The sequence below is a fragment of the Eutrigla gurnardus genome (assembly GCF_963514095.1).
Source record: "Eutrigla gurnardus genome assembly, chromosome: 18".
Classification (NCBI taxonomy): domain Eukaryota; kingdom Metazoa; phylum Chordata; class Actinopteri; order Perciformes; family Triglidae; genus Eutrigla; species Eutrigla gurnardus.
In genome coordinates this window covers 11,786,949-11,804,435 of record NC_139929.1, presented here as the reverse complement: position 1 = coordinate 11,804,435, position 17,487 = coordinate 11,786,949, and the positions used below count along the sequence as shown (strand labels likewise).

Genomic DNA, 17,487 nt, shown 5'->3' with positions numbered 1-17,487 from the left:
CAGATAAATACCAGAATCTAATATCCTGTTGGAAATAAGCGTATGTGATGTTTCTTAAGGTGCCTTGACTCCAGAAACCTTTCTCCGCTTCACATCCTGCAGAAACAATGAGGAAATGCTCCATACTGATGTGTCAAGTAATAACAGAGAAGTCCCTTTCAAATGAACATAGCTTTTATTCATGGCCTCATAACAAACTGCACACAGTAGACATCGGCCATGATCCTGCATCCCCAGCAAAAAAAAAAAAAAAAACTTTTGCATATGAAACATTTTCTTATGCCGATGTTAAATATGTTAATCCTGCAACCAGTTCAAGTTAAAGTGCAGAGCCCCTTGCCCATCGATTGTCACGTCCAAACGACTTCCTCTGTGCGGCGTCTAAGGAGATTGCCACTCTGAAGTCAATTAAGTTTATTTGAAGAAATTATTTGGTTGCGCAGTGCCCTTGTAACCCCATAGCAACTCATCACCATGTATATTAGACACACACTCTTGGATGGCACTTATGCTGCAATCGCCAAGAGGAGTTAGGAGCGTGAAATTGCACTCTGAAAAGAGAATCGCTGCTCTCCCCGTGGCTGTGTGTGTTTTAAACTCGCGGCTATTTTTCGCCCCATTATTTTCACTGTTCTAATGTTAAAAGAGGGAGCTGACCTCTTGCTCTATAATGGGTTGGTTGTTTTTTTATCAGAGGGTCCATATGTTAGGGATTATTACTTCAATTCTACTTAAACCGTCACTTTGGCTGAGGATTCTGCAATTGTTAATAGATTAAACACATGCCCCTTACGCTAAGATGATTTATGAAAATGAAGAAGAGTAAAAAAAACATCAGTTTGTGATTATCTTTCCAACACACACACACAGCGAGGCATTTGAAATCATAACAGCAGTAAAGCATCAGTCTTTGGCTCAATATCAATTCCACCCTCTGTTAGCAGTAGTTTTTATTTTGTTCATCTCTAACCTGTACACGCCAAATTCATCCGTAGAGCCAAATTCATCGCAATGAATGTGGTTCTGTAATGTAAACATTTGGGAAGAAGTTGAACTTTCTTCCCACAGTGAGATTTAAATGCCACGTCACATTAGTGCTTCACATTTCAGCCTCGAACGTTAAGACTAGAAAAGGTAGTTGTTTATATATCAGTACGTGGAAAAAGTCTATCGTGAATAAAAAACACGTTTGTCATCCAAAAGTATTACAATCTCTAATATAAAATATATATGTGAAATACATTCATAGGTTTGTCATTATAAAGCAAAACAAAAAGCATCTAAAAATAATGCTGTCAAATGCCATTAGAGTTTATATAAGCTTATGTTTCGCTTTCTCAGTCAATATGACGCACCTATTAGTATTCCTCACTGAATATTTTAACATCTTTAATAAAATACTTACATGTTTTAGGCAGGCAGATGAACTCATTGCTGGTACGGTTACAGTCTGAGAGAATTTGTGTCAATAAGTGTCTTCTGCTCCAATACAGTGTAACACACTTCATAAACTACTGTATTGAAAACCCAAAGCATGACAAAATACAGATGAGGCCATCCATCAAAAAGCAATAAATATGAAAAATAAGTTAGCTAAAGACTTTTCAAGTATCAAATCCCCTGGGTTTTCACTGTTTTACAGCATAGAGGACAGCATAGAGGAGAATTGTGCACTTCTAATGCCGTTAAAGCCATTTTAGGAGGCATTCCCCTTGGAAAACGGAGCAGACAAAAGTAGCCTTCGTCTTCTGGTCTCTTTTAGGAACACACCTGGTAATTCATGCATCGTAGAAAAACATTAAAGCCAAATCTCTCCAACTTCATAGTCCGTTCAGATTATTTTTGGTGTAGTCCACATGGCATCCTCCGAGGCAATGATATTATTTCCGTTTCCCGGCAGCAAGGTGTCTCTTGGTTACGGCCTCCAGTCGCCTCCTCTCGGCCTCCTCGGCTTTCCTCCTTTCTTCTTTTAGCTCCTTGTACCGCCACCTTGGTAATTGAAGCAGGTGCCCCCCTCCGTCTTTGGAGCTGCTCTTCCTCCGGATCTTTTCTGGTTCATAAGTGGGCGTGGGGGCCTTGGTCACCCTCACTTTGGGGATGCTGTACCCCGGCCGGACGCTGCTCCTCCTCAGCACCATGTGCATGGGCAGCAGGCTGGTTCTCCGCAGCTCCAGGGGCTCGTTGTACGCTACCATGCTCAGGCTGGAGCTCCTGTGTCGAGGCAAGAGGCTCTGCGGCTGTAGGCTGGCCCGGCGGTCTGCTGAATTCTTGGCCACCAGTGTGACCCGGGAGTTCTGGAAGAGTTTGAGGTGGCTGTCCACCCTGTCAGGGTTGATGGAGCGGAGCTCCTTGGCACGCTGCTGGCGGATGATCTCAGGAACTGCTTGGCGACGTTTTCCCACACTTGGGGGGCTGTCGGGACACACCTGAAACAACATCAACAATAATATCAATATTGGTAACACTGCAGTAGCAATCGTAGTGATTATAGTAGACTTCTGTTTTTTATTAATACAAGCAATGCTCAGACTTTTGTTTGTAGTAATGCAGTACTAATCTTGCATGAATAACCTGATTATCACATAAGGCTGAAGTTAATTATCTCCTTTAATTATTGTGAGCAAATCCCATGAAAAGGCAGATAATTTGCGAATGAATGAAGGATAAATTAGTGCCATATTCATCATTCATACCATTATTACCATATTCTCATTAGTTTGATTTGATTTGATTAAGATTATTGTTGGTGTAAGGGGGGGAAGTGAGGGATATGTGGGTTATGGATGATGGAACTTGTGGGATACTGTGTAATGCTGATTCATGAATAAGTGCAAAATGAAGAGTAAACATGATCTAGAGACTATTACTCACTGTATGGCAGGCCACAGCAATGACAGGGCTCCGCATGGCAGTTGTTATGGAAACCATGTGGTCGATAACACCTTCTTCCTCAGGGTTGGTGACGTTTGACATGTTGAAGATGTTCCGCACGGTGTCCGACAGGCGCTGCAGACAGCCACGGGACTCTTGGGCTTTGGCTACAAGTGAAGCCAGCGGGGGCCACTCGAGACTACGAGAACAACGTTGACATGAATCCACTGCACAGAGGAACTTTAAGGTTGTACTCTTCTCACCATCATGAAGTAAGTCAAACTTTTGTTGTTGCTTGATGTGTATTTGTATTGCATGTTCTGTACTTAGGCTGGGTATACATGTCTAAATCCCCAAGTCTTGCAGCAAACAGGCAGAAAAGAAAGTGCAGTGAATCTACAATTACGTAGCTAAAATACTGCATCTCTTCTTCAGATATTGGTATATGATACAGCCCATGACAAACAATATGAACAAGCTATGAGTTTACCTGTATGTATTGCAGTATTGCCGCGGGCAGGGCCGTTCCATCAGGCGCATCATCACCCAGGCAGTTTCATAACGACCCGTAAAGAAGGCCCACTCCCGGGCCGTAAAGTGGCGGCCGAAGTCCCTGGCATTCAGGGCAGCTCCTGATGGTGACACAGCAAAGAAGATTAAAAATATGTCAAAGAAAGGATATAGCAGAAGATAGATAGAGCTATATATTAATATGTGAGTATAAGTTCATAAGAATGGCAAAAACACGTTGAAAAATATGTCTTAAGGCGTGTATGAAATCGACACATTCCTCCTTTCTGATTGCTGTAGAGTTTAGTACATTGAAGGTAATCGGGCACATTTTTCCTCACCGGCCATCATGAGCGAGCGCACACATTCCACCCTGCCCTGCATGGCGGCTTTCATCAGAGCGGTGAAGCCGTGGCAGTTTCGCCTCTCGATGTCCAACCCGGAGTAGTAGTTCAGCAGATAGTTGGTTATTGTTATGTGGCCTTGGAGAACAGAGGGACGGGCGGTTAGTGGAGGTCGCAACACAGTCTGTAATCACAACGTCGGCTTGGATGAGAGCCGTTAGGGCTCATTCCCACTTGTCCATCATATTTTGGACAGAGCTGCATCCATACGGCTGGAGCTTCTTTGCGTTCATTCAGTGAAGAGTGTGTTGTGTGAGCAGTGTGCACAGTGAGTTCAGACTTGTGTGTTTTTTATGCTCGTCTGTGTGTGTTCATCTGTCTCAGCATTAGTGCCAAACAAACAAAGTGCCGGTCAGCTCCTGTGTGTATGTAACTAAGCCAGTGTCTGATGTATTGCAGTGTGTGTGTGTGTGTGTGTGTGTGTGTGTGTGTGTGTGTGTGTGTGTGTGTGTGTGTGTGTGTGTGTGTGTGTTACCTGCTTGGGCAGCAGTGATGAGAGCTGTGTTTCCCTCGCTGTCCTGCCAGTTGACATCCAGATATGGACACTGAGACAGCGCTATGACGACATCCACGTAACCTTGGTAACATGCGACCAACAGCCCTATCTGAGACAAAAAGTGACATCTTAGCTTACAAACATACATTGAGTCTATGCATTGAACAAAACATGTTTTGGTGACCAAAATGTAACAATTAACGTATCTAAGGTAGCGTCCTGTCAATCACAAGGTAGCCACAACCTATAGCATACCCTGCTTTATTGTCTATTTTCTCTAAATGGGACCATCATTTTCTAAATGAACATCCTGCTGTATTGAAGAAGACTTGAAACGAGAGACTGAGATGATAAACTCATGTTTAAGATGTTTATGAGATAATAAATCAAGTGAAAAGTAGGGTAATTTCCTCATAGACTTCTATAGAATCAGACTTGTGTTTTGTAAGCAGAGGAGTCGCCCCCTGGTGGCCATTAGAATGGATGCAAATTCGAGGCACTTTCACTTTTCAGAACCGGAGGCTTCCCCCTGGTAGAAACCCACATGACCAGTATACATCTGTGCAGCTTTCCAAACTAATATCCTGAGGAACAAATGTGAATGCTATTGTCTTTTCATTCAGAACTGAACCATGTTGAACTTAGTGGAAAAATAAGCTGTCTCCCTGTCTGATGTTTATGTGTACTTTGGCATTTACGCGTGGTCATGCCAGAATAAAAACCCTTTTATGTGTGTGTGTGTAAATGTTAGTCTGCGAGGTTTTCGCGAGTCCTGGAAAACTCCTGTAAAAGCTAGGTACTTTCCGGAAGGTGCACACTTCATCAGCCAAGACAAACATGTTTACCACCAGAGGAGAGATCGGGGGGGGGGGGGCTGCGAGCTGAATTAAGGAGCACAGAGTTCTCAGTTGACATAGACACACTGTGCATTTATGTTTCTTTGACTCAGAGCACAGGCGGATAAATGCTGAGTTTTCCTACAGGGAGTTAATTTCACAGATTAGTCAATGTGTGCAAATAATCACATGTTAATAATCAATGTGACCAGGAAAATTGCTTGGATCTTTAAAAATAAAACATCTGAAGGACACAACAAATTGTAGATTTCTCACTAATGTCACTTACTGGTGTCTATTTTGTTCCATCAAAGACATAAAGCTTACATACTACATTTAAATCTGCCTTCAAATGGAACTAAGTTGGAATAGTTTCTAGACACATTTTTTGCATTCAGCTGACGCTGTTTGTACATATTTAACAGCTGATTGAGAAATCAATTCAAACTTTGCTGGAAAGAGTGAAGTATTATGGTGTTTAGGTGAGTTGTAACAATTTGTTCCACATTTGATATTCCTTGAGCGGACTTGATTCGGGAACTTTCTTCCGTGACATGATGTTCTCTTCATAAAAGCACTCATAAAACCTTCTTGATGATTTGCACCTCTTGGCGGGGGAACACTGTGTTACGCCAGTAAATTATTCGTTCAAACTCTGATCAAAAGTTCTCTCGCTCAAATGGATAAACAGAATAATAGATGAAGATTGGTACAGAGAGAGCCTGGAGGTTGATAGACTTACAAAGTTGGTGCCAACCAACCCCATATCTACACCCACACACACACACACACACACACACACACACACACACACACACACACACACACACACACACACACACACACACACACAGAGACACAAACACACACAAACTGACAGGGTCTGCAAAAAGGATAGTAATCTTCACTTACACAAATCCCAACATCACCTCTTTATCATTATATTTAGCTGCAGAATGAAATTTGAATTCAAATGTTTATAATTTGAAGTTACAGCATTTTGCAGATTTTCTTTGTCACCAGAACTTAAACTTTTGGCTGAAACAAACCAGGCTGTCAGGCAGCTGGAAATGTGGTCCCAATAGTGCCGATTGGTGGAGAGAGATCTCTAGGATTGTCTCTCTCTCTGTCTCTCTGTCTCTCTGTCTCTCTCTCTCTCTCTCTCTCTCTCACTCTCCCAACCACGCACACTCCTGGCAAGCCTCCAGCCTTGCTGTGGTGTCTTTAGCAGAATGCCCTGCAGCAATCTCAGTTGTCTGGAGATGTCCTATTTTCTCTGTGACCGTTCTCCCCCACACACACAATCACACATAAGCATTTACCATCTTTTTTATTTACCCCTTTCTCCCAGACTCTGATGCACTTTGCGAGTGGCTGCTGGCGATGATGGGGACATAAGAATCTGAGAGCAGCAGCGAAATGCGCACACAGCATCCATGCAGATGAGACACACATGAATCGAGGAAAGGTAATCATGTGCTACACCATATTACCCACTCGGTGACTAATTGTGAGGCCAAAGGGATAAAAATAACAACACTACCGGGTAGCTCAACAGCACCGAAACAATCAAGAGAGGTACTTGCAGGGATGGATGAGTGCAAGTTCGGGAGGTAGAGATTCAGTAAAATGCAAAGTGAAACTTTGGGCACGACAGAGATTCAAATCCTCCCTCGATAGTTTTGGGCAGGATTATGTATTTTATATGTAGGCCAAATGAAGATGCACACTACGGCGATTGCAAAGCTTTCATTCCTTTATGCTGATGGACGTAGACACATGCCTCCCCCTGACTGTAATCTCCTCTGTTCTATTACACTGGATTGTAGCCCTTCCCATAAATGTAGTTTGTTTTTTTTATCCCCAAAACTTCCCTTTGATGGAAGTACGTTTTTCTTGACGTTCATGTATAATAGCTTGTAAAGTTAAAGCAGCATACATTATGTTTGAAGCCAAAATGCCCTGTTGTGTGAAGTGGAATTTGGTCTGATATCTTGATACTTAATACTGAAACATGCTCTTCTGAAGTGAGATAACTCTTATCTAACACATGTAGGTAGCAATTCCTTTATATATTTCGTGCATCTATATGGACTATAAATGTAGATACAAAGCATTTTTTGTGTGCAATTAAAGCTGTCTGTCCCTCTAAAGCATTCAACATTTGGGAGAATCCATTGTGTGGTTATTAAATCAGCGTATATTTTACTTCTCTACAAGGACGACAACCTAGACTCACTCGTGCCACAACGGCATTTTCCATTATCCTGATGATGGAAATCCACAATCAACTTACTGTGAGTGTTTTTATCCATAATAATGTAATATACAGTACATTAAATATTATGTTGTCCCATCCCGACGGTTTGGTAATGGTGCTGGTATTTTTGGTAGTGACTATCTTGACCAAATAAGTTAATATGTCAACACAAACCAAGAGATTTCAGACACACACACACACACACACAGACACATATTATTAGCCCATACAGACACACAGATAAAGACACAAGCACAGACACACTCACAAAGTAATCTGGAGAATATCCAGAGCTCGGAATAGAAAGGCTTAGCTGTATCAGTCAGAGAGAGAGAGGGGGAGGGACACAGACGTTACTGTGCATCTACAGTTGAAGTGAGAATGCTGTAATAATTGGCTCCAACGAGGATGACACAATACCCAGTGTAACCCCGAGTATTCCTTCTAGACACACAACAAATACAGGATTCCCAGCCAGTCTTCATCTGTTGTTAATTGCATCTTAATCTAACCATGCAAAGCAGACAAAAGTACATATTGACACAAGCAGACTTAAGCTGGGACTGAAATGAAAAAGGATCTGGAACAATTACCTTCAACGCTACTGTAAGTAGTTTGTAACCAATAATCAATTTGCAGTTATTGCTTGGTATGGGTTTCAGAATTGATGGACCTAATCAGGTATTAGCTATATCCTAATCTGTATTCGTCCAATTAACTGCCTATTTAAGCCCTATGATGTAATCATTCCGCTACTGCAGAAAAATAGCAAATTTCATCCGGTGAAAACTGCTTCAAACTACAACTGCAGCGGCATTATCATATACACAAAAAAGACTAGGATAGCATCCGCAGTATATCTCCCCATTCCATAGAGATACCAGGAGCCTGCTTTCCTTTTTCCTTCCTCCCCATGTGACTTCTTAAATAAACTAATCTAATTTCCTTTTCCTTTTCTAAATATGGGCTTACCCACACTATTCATTTTAAACTTTCAAGCAGGAAGCAAAATCTTGAAAATGATCTAAGATGCAAACAACGTGTATCTCTGCAGCCCGCATTAAATATATCAAATATAAAATGTTGCATTCTTTATTAAAGGTGCATCTTTGTGGTCAAGGACATGCACACGCACGGTCAAACACACCAGCCTTCAATCACATACGCCAGAAGCACAGCCAGTCTGTGCCATGTTTCTGTCAATAGCCTCCCTGTTAACTGTGTTTCTGTCTGCAGCTGATGTTCACATGGCTGTATCAAACCAGACGTGCATAACTGTCGCTTTGATTTCTCTATTCATCTGTATTTGCTAGCAGCATCACGCTCGCTACCATCTGCAGTGCCAGATTTCTGTCCGTCCCCGCCATTGCCTCATTCAGTCTGCTGTTGCCCACAATGCACTGTATCTGTCCTGTGTCGTCAGCTGATCTCACCCTATCTGGAAAGTTTGATTGTGCTCGAGTGTGTGTGTGTGTGTGTGTGTGTGTGTGTGTGAGAGAGAGAGAGAGAGAGAGAGAGAGAGAGAGAGAGAGAGAAAGAAGCAGGGTGGCCTCGTTTACGTTGATTGAATTGTGTGTGTGTGCGTGTGTGTGTGTGTGTGTCTGTTTATCGATTTTCTTGTGAGCATGACAACACGCACTGTCCTAAACAGGGTCAGAGATGGCTGATGCCTTTGATATATTAATATATATTAACATCATCCTGAAGTTTACTGACATTTACTTTTTATAACTCGTTTGTTGAACACATCGGCTATCACAGTCACAAATGCTGAGAATATAGTGTAGGGATTCTGACACTGACAGCATGCATAATTACTGTGCTGTAATCATATACAAGGGGATTAAATACACCTACTTATGACCTATGTAATGGCTTGTCATTAAGTTACTTGCTAAATTTGGCATTCAGGGTGTGTTTGCTGAAACATGGACAGTTTCTTCCATCTTTGACTTCTGTTAAAGTTCATTTTTTGGCTTGTCTTTCTACCCTCTCTGTGTGTATTATCCTTAATCCATGCTATGATGCAGATTTTGTCCACAAGAAGGATTGTTGATGTTTGCTTAGACTTTGTATCTTGATCATATCAATGTGATTTAATTTGGGGTTGGCTTAAACCACAGAGCCAAAACAGATCCCTGTGGGTGCTTTGGTGCAAAATCTACCATTCCTGTTTGACATAGGATACCAAAACACACACATCTTACCCACACTCCAAAAGTCAATAAAGTATGCCATAAATTGTCACAAAAATGCCATGAAAAACTCATAGCATAGACAGTTGGTAAACAATGATGAAGTAAGTAAGCGTACTCACACCGTTTGGCCATGGAAGTAAGAGTGCAATAGTCTGCCATGCCATGCTAATAACCATCAAATATCACAAATACAGCCTAAACATATTGATATTTCCATATCTGTGTGCTATGAGGGAGTGTGTAGAATACATTGGCACGTGTCTCAGTATTCAGAGGTCAGATGTATTGGTGGATAAACCTAGCGTGTAAAGCTACACCAGTGAGAAATTACAAGCATATAAGTCACTGGATGCTTACAGTTCTGTTATCTGTGGTCATGTAGCGAACGTCAAATACCATGACGTAGACTCAGAGGTTTGTTGAGTTTTTAATCAGTCCAGTGGTCAACACCTTTAATAGTTTGCAGGCATAGACGCCGCGGGAGTTTAATTAGTAAGCATGTAAACTAGTGACTCTGGGTCGAAGGTCTATGGTGTGACGGCAGCTGTTGAAAACACGAACAGAACATGTAGATGCCTTTAAGTCATAGTATAGTATATCATAAAAAATGTATTTAAAAAAGTAATTGTACAGTATGCTATAAAAATGTCATAAGCCATGGTATTAGCATTGTATTTGCTGAACTACCTTCACGTAAAACACAGAATCCCTACCAGCTTCTTGGCTGCCATTCTACAGCTTACCCTGACCTCTGACCTTACCATTTAGGGGGACCACAGAAAACAGAGGTAACAAATAATTATGTTACTCTCCAATAGTATGGCAAAATCAGACAAACTAATGCTCTTTTTTGCATTTGTAATATACCACCCCATAATCTACTGATGAGTTAGAGGGAAACTAGTGTCACACGCCCCTCTTTGTCTTGCAGATCACATTGTCAAGCTGTCTGCTATGTTAGGATGTTGACATCTTTGTCAGGAAGTTGAACACACACACACACACATACATGCACTAATGAGCTGAACAGATATAATATCAACATGTGTTTCCAGTGGAGGGGTTGCCTAACCTGCATTATGTCTGGGTTTGTGTGCATCCCTGAGGTGACATGGCATGGCAAAGCAAATGCATTAGCGCACATCTGGGTTATCTATGGAAACACATAACAATGTCTCACACACACACAAGCAAACAATACCCAAGCATCTGCTTTGCCAACCCAATGAATCCCCTATATCATTCATTGCATACAGAAGAGAAAAGAAATCTTTACATTCCAATGATGTCATTTCTACTCTTCCTTCCCATGACCTCATCAGTAATGACATACATACAGAGAAATGTGTAGGGGAGAGGGGCCGAGAGATGAAGGCGAAACTGAAGAAGGGACAAGGATGGATGGGGGAAGCCTCAAGGTCAGAGGTACATTTGTGATGTAAGGCGAATAGAATGAAAGAAAGCACACTCCCTCCCTCAGCAACTCCAAACTTTAAACTTTAAACTCTACTCGAGCTCAAGCTTTGTCAATTCATTTCTGAATGAAATGGCAAAGAAAAGAATCTACACTGAGCCCAAACAACAGAGGATGCAGAGCATGTGATTCCTCTTCAGCATGTTTCCCATTGCCAGTTAACTCGATTACTATTAGTGAAATGTCCAGATGAATGAAAACTAGTCTGGCGTTCCATCATTATGGATTTTTCTCTTTGCCCTGGGCTGCAGTTCTTTGCCAGTATGCATACTTTGATTGCACTGCAGATAAGATTTACAATAATTTTACAACAAGCGGTAACTCTTGATCAGTTGAGTGAAAAATCTCAATGTTTTTTATGTGATTTATAGTCAATGGTCCGAAGTTGTACATACATGATTATGCATTGCTACTGATATCCGTGTTTGATGTTGGTTCAAATCTATCATTCAATAGGCAGGCACTGCATTTATGGCTTAAAAAAACATCTTAGGTCATTAGCAAGACTGGTCCAATTGCTCTTAGACACTAATGCCATCATCTCATTGGTACATAATGTGTTTACCTACAGACTCCCACGAATAGAATCCAAATCCAGAATAAGAAAATGCAGACGCATACTGCTGAATGTGACTGTGTGACCACACACACACCTTCACACACACACACTTTCACACACAGAGGGTTGTGTGTTCTGCTGAGCGTGAGAGACTTCAGTGTTTTTATGGAGTTTTGAATTTGCTCCCTCTTGCAAAACTGAGGTCTGTCACCACAAACACACACAACCACACACACAGACCTGTCGAAAAACACCCGTTTGGTATGAAAAATGATTCAGGATAAAGGTCTGAGCTTATTCTAAAAACATAAACTGAACCAAAAAAAATTCTCAAGCCAACTGGCAAGCTGGTATAAAGGACTGTCTATTCATCCCATATACCCCCATTTCAATAAATACATAGCATAAATATTATACCTAATGAACCTGAGGCTCTTTAAGTGAAGTTGTTGCATTGAGTTACAGGAAAGTCATGAAGGTTTTCTTGCTTAAGTTTGATACAAATCAAATATGAAGTGCCCCTAAACATTATTACTGTACTTGATGCATTATTTGCCCTTAAATTATGTAAGCAAATATACTATGATATATAATTGGAGCCAATGAATCCAACGATACTGAACTGAAACTTCAACATAGCCTCGGTTGGGCTGCTGTGAAGATCCAGCGGAATAAGTAAGTGGCCTATAGCTGTAGCTAAATTACTTTTGTGGAGTTATCGGTGCTTCGTACCCTGTTATTCCTGTCTTTCTCCGTGACCTCCTCCTTCTTCACTCCATGCCGCACCATAATCCGGACGATAGCCGCGTTGTTGGTGCAGCACGCCTGGAAAAAAGACAGCGGTTCTGGGCTTTCCGGAGACGGGGTGCGCTCCGAGTCCGCGAACACATCATCCGGCGGGTAGAAGGAGTCGTCCGACGCGATGCTCCGGCAGTCCTCCAAGTCCTCGAAGTCCACTTCTTCGAACTCATCGTCCTCCTCGCCTCCGTCGAGCTCCTCATCGTCCTCCTCGCACGAGTCCAGGGAGTCCTCGTCGTCGGTGTGGGACAGCGGCTCCTCGACTATAGTCGGGTGGACCTGGGTGATGTGTCCCCCGACTTTTCGCTGCTGCTGGAGCTGTTTGACCCGGACCGACGAAGCGCCTCCTCCATCCCTGTCGTCCGTGATCAGCACCATCTAACCCCCGAGCCGAGGGCACCGTCCCCGGGGTAGAGCGCGGCCGAGCACGCGGGGCGCGGGCATGGGACTGACGGCGGAATCAAACTATCGCACCCTGATTTTAAAAAAAAGTCACTTACATCGCCCACGGGAGACGGGATGACACAAACCCTGTGGTCCGCTATGTAGGCCGACTAGTTAAGCATGGTGTGCGTTGCAGTGCCATTCTGGAAGTGTTGACATGCTGCCCATCGGAGTCCTGGACGTCCCAAGAAGTGAAACCTTCTTTCGCGAAGCCACGCTGAGTTGTAGTTCGAGATATCCGGTCAGAGAGCACATGGATGGGAATGTGGTTCAGGGTGGGAAAGGGGGGAAAAGTGGAGCTACAGCAGATAGTTAAGTGCTGTGTACACGACCGTCCCATGTAGGACGGAGAGAGCCTGTTAACCTATAGTCGCCTAATCCGATTAGATGCGACTGGGACCTCTCTCTCTCTCTCTCTCTCTCTCTCTCTCTCTCTCTCTCTCTCTCTCTCTCTACAGACTAGAGATTAATTCTAATCTCACTGCTGAACGCAACCATCAACTGAAACATTAATATTCTTAGAATATTAATACAACACAGTACACTTCAGTTTATGTGTGTGTTGTTTTAATGGGCCTATTCAAATTGAGATTATGCAAAGTGGGGCATGCTGATTTGGCAAATGAATTTCTTATGCATCTTTCTAGTCAGCTTTTGTTGTGTCAAGCAATATTGAAAACAAAATAAAAAAGCATGCTGATCATTTGATCATCTACAATGAGTTATTTGATTTGAATATCTACAGGTACATCACTTTACTGTAGCTAAATGAGTTGGGGCCGCCCATTTTCAGGCTAATAAAGCATGCATTATGTTCCAATGAAGTGATTAGCATTATTAAAACGACATGGGTTACATTTTCCATGAGTAGTATGATTCTGAGATAATTTATTTTTTAGCTGCAACCCCCTCTCTCTCTCTCTCTCTCTCTCTCTCTCTCTCTCTCTCTCTCTCTCTCTCTCTCTCTCTCTTGGCCACTGGCCAGTGGAGATAATAGAGCCACTGGGATCATTACTTGGCGCTGTACTATGGAGGGTTGGGCTTGTATCCATAACCAGCGTCATCTCATGGAAAATGCATACTAATTTGTAGGAAAAGACAGGTTTATCATCTGCGGGGGCTCAACCACGGGGATTTTTATACAAAAATACATACAAAATCATTTGGCCGAACAGTAACCTCAAAACAGGAAACTCAACCTGGAACGGGCATGGTGTCAATTTTGCAGCTACTTTAAAATGATAATTTCATACTAATTTGATGAATTATGGATTCAAGAAGACAGGTGTCCCTGGAATGAGCTATCATCAGATTCTTTATTGGATGTGCTGGCTTTGTGCTGGCACTGTCAGTGAGTTTACTGCTGACCTTGTTATTATAATGGACATTATGGTAAGGCAGGGCTAAGAGGTTTACACCAGCAGGGTTAACATTTGAGCTATGCCTTGACCTCTACATCCTGTTGTGATGTTACCCAACGTATCTTTTATATATCTGGTTTTTTTTCACTATCCACAGAAAGGTAGAATTAAAAACAGTCAAACAAGAAGATATTATCATAATTTGCTGTCGCTGGGTGAGCGTAGCGGAGTTTTGTTTACAGTCTGCAGTTCCTAAATACTACAATATTCTGCTTAGAGGCAACGGACTGATTTACAGAGATGCTTTTCTCTCAGTAATTAATAACATCAGTTTGCTGACATCACCTGCTGTGGAAAAAAACAAGTGCATAACAGTCCCTGTGTGGACCCATTATTATTATTATGTCTTCATCTACCCCCAGCTGAGAGCTCTGCTCTCCTGTGGCTCTTCCATCTCTATGGTATCAGTCTGCTGCTGTGTGGGTGACAGTCAGTGTTAGCACTTCTGAAGATATGTGAAACGCTTCACTGTCTGTTCAAGCCACACACATCACCAGAGGCAGGGTGTGATTTCATTTCAAGTTAGTTAAAGGGCCTCTGGTGAAGTTAGAATGTAGGTTCTTGTCAACATTTCAGAGCGTACCTGGATTGTAACTCATGACTTCCTCACTCGTCCACTAAATCTGTGTAGGTTCTGAGTCCCGTAACATCAGCACATCTGCATCGTTGGAATAATCACATTGGAAAGCAATTTGTACGAGCACCTTCTTCTTTTCTTTTTACCCGTTTGACCTTAAATATTTCATAATATTCATCATTCGACATATTCATCATTGATGTAAATGGGGTAGGGAAAATATTAGAAAAAAAACCCACAAAATAATCATGAAGTTGAATCCACTTCTCTAAACTGATGTTGAGCGACTATGATTGCAAGGCTGCATTTACATAAAACTGTTTTTAAGATTTTAAGAATTTACTGTACAAATGTATGTTTGAAAATCTGATACTTTTTATTGGAATGAAAATAAAAGATTTCTGTCGCTCACATAAATATTGATTTATGACAATGATGTATTCTCTAATTGGTCTAGTTTTCCACCACAGCACTTCCAGGGCTGCTCAGTGAAATGGCCAGTTGGTTAAAGCTGCTAATAAGGCAACAATTTGCTACCAGTAAAAATGACATTGAATAACATTGCTTGGTAATAAACCGGTGTTTAACAGGATAAAACGTATTAACTAGAGACAATTAAATTGCACATATTCATCAAAATTCTCAATGCCTAAATATTAGAAATTGTAACAGAAAACACTTCAAATACCCTGTTGACTACTTTACAATAATAAAAAAAGTTTATAAACATCTTTTCATTTACATTACTCAATATTATTCCGTGTTGCATCATTTTTTTCTGTTGTGTTATGAGGTATAACAGCTGTATTATGAATTCAAATAGACCACACTTACTTTGGCCAGTTTTGTTTTGTTCAATATTGATGCACATGCATTCACATTCTGTTGTGAAGGTGTAGTCATGTGAGACTTACTGTAGATAGTACAACATTAGCAACACCAGCACTTGCAGAGACAATTGCATTAGCTCAACCTAGGCTCAGAGGAAAAACCTAAATCCTCCAGCCAGATAATCACATGCGTGCGTGTGTGTGTGTGTGTGTGTGTGTGTGTGTGTGTGTTTGTGTCATGTGAAGGTCTAGGCCCCTGATCCATTACATATTCCAGACTCTTTTTAACGACTGTACTTAGTGAGAGTACGACACTCCAAAGCTGTTAGATATTTAAAATGTAACCCCAAAAGAGCATTTTTGCAGTAAATTCAATGCACCAGCACAATTAGGATAGTTAGTAAAAAATGTGATTGGTGATGTCTTGTCTCTTTGTTGAATATCATTTGGTGAAATATGTGGGTAGAATATTTTTAACAACACTATTTTCAAGGACTTTACTCTTCACAGCGATGTTAGTCTCCCATTGAGATTGCGGTTGTTTTTAAACAGGCCTTTGACCATTAGCACAGGATAAGCTAAATGTTTCTTCACACTGAGAAATTACTTTACTGTGGAAGGCCCTTCATTCAAGAGGCTTTTTGTTGATCATAAATACAATTCTCTAACATCACATTTCTCAGTAGAGCACATGTGCATTCCACATGCACCTAATGAGCACACACCCTTTGTGCTGGTAGGTTCAGACAAGCTGCAGTCCGCCAATCCAGCCATTCATGTATTCCCCTCCAAGACCACAAACACCTAAAAGATCCCGACACACAGATCTCCTTGTGGCATACCTGAAGCAGGCGTGCCATACAAAGATCTCCTATGAGCCTCCTCTCGATACAAGTACTGAACTGTTTAGTATTGCAAATGTGTGTGATGATAAAGTGAGCATGTCCAAAACTGTGAGTGTTTACGGCATGGTTTTAACTGCGCTGCTCGTGTTTAAGATTTGAAAATGCTGTTTTTCCACTTCATAGCAAAGACCTAATGTAGTGATTATTAATAGCTTGATTAGAAACATTTCATGTTTTTGCTTAATCAGTTAATGACACCGGTATAGACAACATTGCTATTCAGCAGCTAAAAAAACAACACTTGTATAAATCCAGGGACAAAGAAAGCTTTTGTTCGCAGTAGAAAAGAAGAAATAGTCCACAAGTGGTAATTAACGAATTTTAATCAGCCATGTGTGTAAAAATACAAAATACGAGATAAAATACAGACAAATCACAATTGCCAGAAATGTTGTTAGGCCCTATTGCAAAATCGAAACAATAAATAATGAATGCATAAAAACATTTTATATAATCAAACAATCTATATTGTTTAGCAAATAAGGCCACTTGCACACAGACCAGAGTAATAGTGAGGCAGTGTGGTGAAGCCAATGCAGGACTGGAATCCCAGAATGTGTTGAAATCAGTGGAAATCTCCAACTTCCATCCAGCTGTCATTGGGCGAAGGCAGGGTACACCCTGGACAGGACGCCAGTCTATCGCAGGGCCGACATGTAGAGACAAACAACCATTCACACTCACATTCACACCTACGGGCAATTTAGAGTCACCAATTTACCTATCCCCATCCTGCATGTCTTTGGACTGTGGGAGGAAGCCGGAGAACCCGGAGAGAACCCACGCTTACACGGGGAGAACATGCAAACTCCACACAGAAGGAACCCGGGCCGACCCGGGGATCGAACCCGGGACCCTCTTGCTGTGAGGCGAGAGTGCTAACCACTACACCACCGTGCAGCCC

At 41.7% G+C, this 17,487-nt stretch overlaps 1 protein-coding gene across 1 annotated transcript; it reads right to left on the bottom strand.

Annotated features, from left to right (window-relative positions):
- Positions 1-154: 154 nt before the first annotated feature.
- Positions 155-13,220, bottom strand: ankrd33ba (ankyrin repeat domain 33ba). Its single transcript, XM_084034293.1, has 6 exons — positions 12,341-13,220; positions 4,261-4,390; positions 3,723-3,863; positions 3,362-3,503; positions 2,872-3,070; positions 155-2,426 (listed from the first exon to the last, which is right to left on the bottom strand). Exons 1-6 carry the CDS (start codon positions 12,782-12,784, stop codon positions 1,881-1,883), a joined length of 1,602 nt encoding a protein of 533 aa, XP_083890419.1. The 5' UTR covers positions 12,785-13,220; the 3' UTR covers positions 155-1,880.
- Positions 13,221-17,487: the final 4,267 nt, after the last annotated feature.

Bases quoted from the DNA above. Each gene is read 5' to 3' on its own strand.
- ankrd33ba (XM_084034293.1), bottom strand. From the start codon at position 12,784: ATGGTGCTGATCACGGACGACAGGGATGGAGGAGGCGCTTCGTCGGTC. The intron at 3,071-3,361 runs GTAAACTCATAG...TTGTTCTCGTAG, and splicing joins CAATACTGCAATACATACAG to TCTCGAGTGGCCCCCGCTGG. The intron at 2,427-2,871 runs GTGAGTAATAGT...ATGTTGTTTCAG, and splicing joins TTGCTGTGGCCTGCCATACA to GTGTGTCCCGACAGCCCCCC.